Source organism: Zeugodacus cucurbitae, chromosome 5 (genome assembly GCF_028554725.1).
Source record: "Zeugodacus cucurbitae isolate PBARC_wt_2022May chromosome 5, idZeuCucr1.2, whole genome shotgun sequence".
In the NCBI taxonomy this organism is placed as follows: Eukaryota; Metazoa; Arthropoda; class Insecta; order Diptera; family Tephritidae; genus Zeugodacus; species Zeugodacus cucurbitae.
In genome coordinates, this window is record NC_071670.1 from 9,587,784 (window position 1) to 9,597,140 (window position 9,357).

A 9,357-nucleotide genomic window follows, 5' to 3' on the forward strand; every position below is an offset into this window, starting at 1 on the left:
CCGATTTTGCCCATCTTTGATAGCAACCTTTATATGGTGCTTAGAAATAAGTGTGCCAAGTTTCATCAAGATATCTTTATTTTTACTCAAGTTACAGCTTGCACAGACGGACAGACAGACATCCGGATTTGAACTCCACTCTTCACCCTGATCACTTTGGTATATATAACCCTATATCTAACTCGTTTAGCTTTGGGTCTTACAAACAACCGTTATGTGAACAAAACTATATTACTCTCTTTGCAACATGTTGCGAGAGTATAAAAATTCTGATTTCTGTCGCTTACCTTGTGTGTATTGGTTTTGTATTATAGTTGGGAAGACAATGCTGAAGTATGTCCCTCATATGGGCATACATATAGTAAAAATATATACATATAGAAATGTATTTTTATATTTTTTATCAAAGACATTTTAGTTTCTATCGTTTTTATTTCTTTCTTTTTGTTTTACATATCTGAAGACTTTCGTGCCGCATGATTTGCATTCGTATCCTTCCACCACCGATTTTGCCTATATGATTTACTCACGACCTGCTTGTTCCAAGGGTGTGAAGTCGTATTTGTTTGCATTTCACTGTATTAGATGTGACTATCTGTGTTTCTATTATTGTTATTTCTCGAAGCAATGGATTACGTGCCCACCAGCTGTCATTTCCAATACCTTTGCTACCATACAACCCTTCCCTCTCTTTCCATGGTACATACTGAGCAGATTTGTTTGGTAGCAGGTCTACTATTTACTCTATATTGGAAAATATAACTAGGATATATCGATATATAATTTTATAAATATATACTTTGAAGTATCAGTGGATATCTTCCTTATGCCTTTGTTCTATTACAGTGTTTGCTTTCATTTATTTATATTTTAATGTATGTATATGCTCTGTAAATATCAATCTATAAAGAATACAGCAAATATTCAGTAAATTTCCAACAACATCAACTATGGACACAAGCTTTCAATTTTCTTTGGTCAACAACAGTATTTCCATCATCTCGTTAATATGTGCCGCGAAATACTATATACAAAGCTATTTCGTTCATCTATGGTGAATATGCTTCTACTTCTCAACAGTGTTATGCTAAGAAATTTTTTCTCTTTTCAATAAAAAAACGCCATTAACTTCTATTATATTATTCAAAGTCTCTCACATTTTTTATTCGAACACACCCATTTAGTCCGCCAAAAAATAATCATCATACGGCACATCTTTGAAGAATTTCTTCAACAGCTCTTTCACTTTATTTCCCAATGCCTCGTTGATAATCGGCGTTAGATCGTCACTGAGTAACCGCCAGTTGTCGTTCATTACCTGGAGCATGCTCTCAGAGAGCGTTTTGTCGCCATTAAAGAGGTTTGTCATGTCAGTGTGAACCCTAGAACAGAGAGATGAGAGAGAGAACGAAAAATCAATGAATAATTGTAAAAATTCTGCTCAATATGTAAATTTATATTGAAGATTTCGATAGACTGATCCGATGGCTGGAGAAATTTATTCAAATTTAAGAATATCTAACTTACTTATCCATTTGAGTTTCGAGTTTGATGGTAGCAGCAGACAAATAAATTTTACCATTACGCTCCTCCACTTTGAGTGTGGTCGAAAAGCGGGTTTTTACATTGTCCAACACCATAGTGAGTTCACCTTCACCTCTAATAGGCAACACAAGTATATTGCCATTGATCTTATATTTCGACTTGATAGTGATACGCGGATTGAAATTTTGCGTGACGACTTTCATTGGTTTACTGAGATCTTTGCTGAAGCCTCTAAAGGTCAAAGATATTGGTATTATATTTTCCGAGCACAATGCACTTCTCTCTCCCAACTTACTTGATCGATGTAACGCGCGCCTTCGTATAATTATGTATCTCCACATCGTTCATTATCAAGTCAACTTTTAAAGCACTATTTTTATCACCCAACATTTCAATCTTATCCAACCTCAACGGCTCCAAAGCTGGTATATCCCTTTCAGGCACACCTGTGGCAGCTTTCTTAAACAACTTGTGCGCCTGCTCAATCATGCATTTTTCATCGGCAAAGTGGCATTTCGTAATGGGTTCAGCTTAAAAAAAAAGCGAAAAGTAGTTTGGTTAGTTCCATGTCGACGTAAAACCACTTTTAATCAAATAACGTCGAAAAAAAGATAACTTTTGACACAAATATTTCTGTTCTGTAAAATAAAATACAGGACATAGATGGATACTGACATCACATAAATATCTTATTTTATAGCGAGTCCCGCGATCAGTACAAATAATTGACCCGAGGTTCGAAATTTATGTCTCAAAGTAAGTAGTTCCTGTTAAAGAGAGACCGACTTCTTTATCGGTTCCATTTTTTCTATGACCTTTAGATCTTTGGCATAACTGAAAGTTCTTTTATGACTATCTAAATACAGTAGTGTTCCGAAATAACGAACACATTAATTGTCAAACCTGTTCGCTATATCGAATTTTTCGTTAATTCGAGTATTCACTTAGAGGTATTTTTATCAATAAAAATGAGTTATATATCCGTAAATTGCAGTTTAATAAATTGTTTTATTGGTTATTTGTTAAAAAATGAAAAACCAACCAAAAAATGAAAAACAATTCAAATCCAATAAATTCTTCCAAAATGGACCAATTCTGACACTTATACTTATATTTGGTGCTGACCAATAATTTTAAGCTTTTTTATAAAATTCAACATTTTTTTTCAATTTGCACATTTTTTTTAATTTTTTCAAGTTTCATTTTTAATTCTGGTTCGAAGTTATTTGATTTTTTTCTCTTTCTTCATATGTCTTCTTCATGTTGTTCGTTAAACCGAGTACTTACAAATCCCCGATGTTCGTTATTTAAGGTACTCTATGTAACAAATTTGCTTGTTCGTTATAAGCGGTTTTTGTTAAAACGAATATTCGTTATTTCGGAAAACTACTGTATATCTAAATCGACGTCATTTCGCCAGAAATTTTCCTAAACCCCACATTGCCTGGCCCCCCCCAAAGAGAGTCCACGAAGGTCTAATATTTAATCAAAATGCGGAGTTTCGAAATCATTGCCTATCCTCGAACGTCGTGGGTGGCCTGGACCCCTGGGAGAGGATCACTATTTATATATTTATTCTATTTAATCTTCATTACAATCTATGTATGTTTAAGATTATATGCACAATTCTACAAAATTTCATCCGCTTCCCAACCGTTACTTACGAAATTCGAACGCGAAAATGTACGACTGCATAGAAATCGCCGCCGCCAAGGTCAATAAAACTAGTTTTTGATTCGAACCAAATTTTATATTTAGACCCATTTTATACACTGTTAACCGCTATCTATCACAAATTCACTTAATAACGTTAGTTTCACTCGTTTAGTATACTCGCGCAAGTTACAACGACAACTGACAGAATGATGCTTAGTGAAGCTCAATTTATAAAACTACTAAAAAGTGAACTTTGAGTGATCATGAGTTTGAATAGTACAATTATAGAAAATTAAAATTATTTTTACAATAATAGCAACGAAAACAAGTATTTACAGCTAAAACGTGCTAGTAAAAATTTATGATTATTGAGTTTCGATTTTAATTGCTCCCAAATGATGTTTCACCTGGTAGTTTAATTCCGTTGATTTTGTTTTAAATTTTCGTATAAAATATATTTTTATTTCTGTCATTGAATTTACAGTTGTTCGTTCGATAAATAGAGGTAATCTTGTGAATTATTCCAAACAAGGTATTAAATTACTTCATGCATATTGAAAATATTACCTGAATTCTCTTTTGAACACATTTCAATAAAGCTTGCACCTGTTTGTGAGTTATTTAATGCTTTTTTGAATTTGACGTCAGATGATGAGAAAGTGTTAATCTATTCAGTAATTTTTATTTTTTATTTTATTCTATTACATATCAGTATTTACTATACGTTACGTAATCTTTTTGTAATGGGTAATCTGGTTGCAATGCGTCACTAATTTTCAAAACAGGTGTGCCAGTAAATAAGTTGCTTGCTGTACTAATAAGTCTATTGAAAGCACAAGCAACGACATATTATTATTATTTTTAATTATTTTTTAATTGTATTGTTGTTTTTTTTCAAAACACCAAAACTTCACGACTGATTATGAAGTTAAGTTAACCCGTAAAAAAAAAAAGTTGAGAATAAAAAATTCTTAGAAAAACGGAATTTAAAAATCCGACATTTTTATCTCTAAAAAGTTAAAACACAATAAAAGAACAACGTTTAAGTTCTCAAAATAATTAAAATAGGAAAACAAGTAAGGAAAGGCTAAGTTCGGGTGCAACCGAACATTTTATACTCTCGCAATTTATTGAAGAAATTTTATTAAGATAACATACAAATTTACCTATAAATTCGGTATAAAGTTTAATAGAATAACGTAAATCGTCATATATAGTATATGAGGGCTGAAGTAATTCCTGAACCTATTTCATTAATTTTCAATATGTACGGAGATTGCAAAGCCGAAATTATAATTTAAAGATGAAAGATTATTTGCCTTAATCCAATATAAAAGAAAAAGAAATGATATCAAAAATAAAGTTCAAAAATTAAAACCAACAAAACACAGATTCTCATCTCATTTAAAAGCAATTAGCAAGAGAAGGAGACCAGCGATGAGATCACACCAGATATAGATCAGTTAGATCCAAGATGAACGAGAGCAAGAGATCGTAGATCAAGGACAAAATATAATAAAAGTTGAAAGAAAAAGAAGAGTAAAATATAGATGTGATGCAAATAGAAACCGGACATCAAGGATCGGAAATGCATTCAAGAAGGTTACAAAATATTAATTTAAATTCAGAGATTTGCTTATAAGAGCACATAAAATGAAGATTAAATGTAAAACTATCATTAATTAAACAAAAAAAAAAAAAAAAAGAAATCTAAAATTAATTTTGTGCGATCAAAATATTTCATATTAAATAATAATCATTAAAGTTCATGTATGAAGAACGAATGCATATATTTCAGCTAAAAGTTCATATATCATACCATTTACTGGTTTCGATCGAAGATATATCATATCACTAAACATTGTGTATCACCCTACATGGATACCGTAATATTCAAAACTAACCAATCCAGGGCCTCCGATCGGCACTAAGAGATTGAGGACAACATAGAAAATTTCGAAACAATAAGTTCAAAATCGAGTGTGTGCGAATATTAAAGAACAATTAATAAAAATTAAGTCTCAAGAGCAAATCTGAAAGAGCATCGATATAATCTCGAATATCTTGCTTTGAAATAAGTGATTGAAAGAATTTGAAGAAAAATTGAAATTGTATGCAAATTATAGAAAAAAACCAAATTGGTTTAAACATAAAACGTGTATATCAGAGATGAGAAGACGGATTTGAAAAAGGATAGTTTGAGTTCGAATTAAGTATCAAAAAACATATCTCAGCGACTAGAGGTTAGAGATCAGTTGCCATACGTGAAAGTTGGAACATCATACCAGTAAATAAGAGATCGAGATCCGATAAGATCAATAATGATTAATTAAATTAAAAATGTAATGATTAATTATCAAAAATAAAAAAATAGTTATGACATAATTTTTATATTTAAGCAAATTAAAATAGTTCACTTGAAATTTTCGTAGCAAAAGTGAGAACTCGACCGACTTATGATAGTTAATAAAATTACGAGAGCACATGCATATCCAATTCCCTTATGTAATGCAGGAAATCAGCCCACTGGTACATACTAAATATACTTGCTTACATGCATGTACCTAAATATAAGAATGAATGTGCGTGTGCTTTAAAGAGATGTTAGAACATATCAAATGTTACAAATCTGATTAATTATTACCATTACATAGTTATATGCAATATTATAATTACCATGAGTGTAAACGGCAGTGAATGGGTGTAATGCAAAGTAGCTTGGTATATGTATATGTATGTGAACATATGTATGATTGTAAGTATGCGTACAGTTGTTCATCGTATTTGAAATTCACTTTGCTGCAAAGGAAGGCGAAGCAAATATTCATCTTTAGTTCAAGTGCATGTGTGTGGCAAGTGTGAGAGAGTCTTGGTGCATCTAATTTGAACAGTATGTGTATGTGTGTATGCTCAACTAAATACCGCCAATAATTAATAACCTCCACGAAAATTTTAATGAGCCGTAAACTGCTTAAATTTTAGTGAGCGCTTACTGAAGTTGAGAAATTATGTGAGCTTTGATGTGATGCTTCTTGTACTTTATTGTTACTTATGTTGCTTAAGTATATTTGAATAACTCCGCAGAAGCGCATAAATCGTAAGTTTCATCTCTCCTCCCCCACTCTCCTCCTTTTACAACCGGAGGAAAATTGAGATCTAGACACAAAAAGATACTTAGATCTGATCCCGAGAGTTAACGGAATGGTTTAAAGATTATATATACAAAGTTCACTTAAAAATGTTCGAATGGACTGACTCGAATGGCTGACTAAATGGCTGATCGAAAAATTATTGTTACTCTTTGATAGTCCAAGCGCAGCATGTGATTGAATAACTGCATATGTGATGTCAACAAAGGTAAGAAAGTTAAAATAAATTGTGTGGATTTAGAGATTGGTAGAGCTTTGAGGTCTGTTCAGGATGGGATTTAAGACAATAGGCTCATATTTTCTTCCTCCCTTTAAAATTATAGTATACTGCCTTCCAAAGAACAATGTTGATTAAAACTAATCTTCAGTAGTCTCCCATTTAATAGTAGTCCGACAACGAATCTACAAACAACTGTGTAGCTGTTATAGCGGTCTCTTTTCTTTAATTTCTTTTATTTTCCATCCCAATAAAGTCAAACTTTTTGCATACATTGAATTCAGCAGGATATTTAGGATATCAATGTTAATAGCTTTTCATTGAGTTGCCAGCTTGTCTTCCATCCGGTTCATCCGGTGTGTTCAACTTGGACCAGCTTAAATATGTTTCACTAAAGCAACTGCTCATACTTACATACATTCAAACTTACCGTTCACCCCAAGCTGTTCAAACTGGTCCTGTTCGTTTCAACGCTTATTATTTATTGCCAAATACAAAATATACTGACACTTATGTGCTTTCACCATATTTAGGATACAAAAGACTATCTGCACATCATACTCTGCTGTGGAGGGTATATCTATGTGTATATGCGTTGGGTAAGGTGTGCATTTGATAATGCTACTTCTTTTGGGATATTGTGTGGTTGCTCTTGGTTGCGTCACACAATTTATACAGATACACTTTAGAACGATACTAATTTTATTTATGTACACAAATATATTTGCATGCTCATATGTACAGATAAAGTATTTCTTGTTGTTGTTGTACGGAGAAAAATATCACCGAATTGCTTGAAAAATATTTTCTTTAATATATGCATACTTTTTGCTCTTCCCTTTTTTACTCCTTCTTCTCGCCTGCACACAACTTCATTTGATTTGAAATACATAATATTTGTAGGTGTGTTTGTATTTTGTTGTTGTTGCTGAGTGCCCATTAATTTTGCTTTATAGATTTTTTGCAAATTCATACAATGAAATTTCCTTAACTTGAGATATCCCGAATGCTGAGCGCCGAACAACACACTATACATTCATGTCTCTGAAGTGGAGCTTCACACAAACAAACACACATGCACCTACGATGACCGACCGTCCGACTCATTGATCGCATTGAAATGATGAAACACTTGATTTAATTTATATATTCTAAGCGTGAATGGCACAACTTTGTTATGCTTTTGTGTTGTTAGCCATTTTGTTTGCTGTTGTTGTTGCTATTGCTGTTGTCACCTACTTTTGTGTATTGACAGGAGATTTAACCATCGTTTACCGTATCGAAAACAGACCCATGAGTCATACTTCAATGAGATATTTATTAGCGTTAAACTATCGAAATGGCCCAACTGTTAGACAACTAATACATGAGGCTTATAGATGCGTTTGACCAGAAAATAGCATTGTTGCCTTCTATACGGTGTGCAAATAGCTTATGATGGGTGGCTGTCAGGCACATATTAGTTTGTGATAGCTAAATTGGGTGTGAATTATTTAAGCATTCGTATAGGAAATGACAATTTATAGCCAAATGTTGGTAGGAGAGTTTGTGAAAGCTTTACGATAGGAACGGTTGTAGCATTCATAACTGCTTATGTGTTGACAGACAGCTCAGAAGAGGAATGTCTTGAGTGCGTGTCTGAAGCTCGGTAGATCGTGAATTAGATTATGATAGCGAAACCTCCCTACCGACTACATTTTCGACTTGATAAAGTCCCTCATAAAAGCAATCAAAGTTATTGGAATCAAGCACAAGAGTTTAGGATCGACTATTTCTCGGATACTCATGTAGATACCCAAGGAAATACCACTAAATATTAATCTACGCTCTCCTAAGGCTAGAGACTCAGTTGTTCTGTTTTACAAAAATCGGATCTTGGAGACTGCAATTTCCCGCGCTCCAAATCGTTGACTCCTTGACAGTCAGAAGGAAATAAGCAAAAGAAGAGATTATGAAATGGAAGCATACATACCGTCCATCAAAGAAGATGGCTCGTCGTCAGGACTGGAATACTATTTAGCCATTCTGTGCATGAAGTAACTAAAAAATATTATTTGTCCGTAGATCCAAACGTGGGGTTGTTCTGCTATGGCAAGCAATTTCGATAAACAGATTGAATAGTGCTGCCAAATTGACAGTCTTTAGCACGATAAAAATCCGGATTACTTACATCTACGTACGAATATGACCCGAATATAGTAGAGTTAGAAAGTCAGATCGATTTGCTTCTGCATAAGTCATGGTCTTTGTACCTTTCTCAATTTTTTCTATTACTTTTTATGGTTTCATTAGCTTTAGATTTTTAAACAAAGACCAGGTATCATCAATCAACTGAACTATGAGGCCATGCCTTTGCAGAGATCTCAATGTAATGAAAGCGATTTAAGTATGTCTAGAAGTCATTCCGGTCAACAATCTTTGTCCAAAATTGTTGATTCACTAATATGTCATCTAGTCTCCCAGAGTTTTTATTCTCTTTAAAAGACGGAGCTAACTTCGTCTCCTTAAAAACATTCTACTAGATGTTGACAACGATGGTGTAAGTAACTTTCAGAGATCTGCGGTCTTAATATTGCTATTAGAATAAGTCGGGTGCTTGCCTTCCTTTGAAACAACCCACTAAAATGAAAAATGATAATAAAATGAAAATTCACTCAGAAACCCGGAAACAACTCAATAATTTGCAGAATTTCAACTCTTTGGATGTAAAAATGTTATCGATGAAAATATTGGTCGTTCTTAGTTGTTCTCTTTATTTCTAAGTTCGATTTCCTGTTGGTTGTTTATGAT

At 33.2% G+C, this 9,357-nt stretch overlaps 1 protein-coding gene across 1 annotated transcript; it reads right to left on the reverse strand.

The window, feature by feature from the left end:
- Positions 1–1,129: 1,129 nt before the first annotated feature.
- LOC128922224 (circadian clock-controlled protein daywake-like) lies at positions 1,130–3,394 on the reverse strand. Its single transcript, XM_054232027.1, has 4 exons — positions 3,210–3,394; positions 1,841–2,075; positions 1,528–1,776; positions 1,130–1,382 (listed from the first exon to the last, which is right to left on the reverse strand). The coding sequence occupies exons 1-4, from the start codon at positions 3,307–3,309 to the stop codon at positions 1,181–1,183; spliced, it is 786 nt and encodes a 261-aa protein (XP_054088002.1). The 5' UTR covers positions 3,310–3,394; the 3' UTR covers positions 1,130–1,180.
- Positions 3,395–9,357: the final 5,963 nt, after the last annotated feature.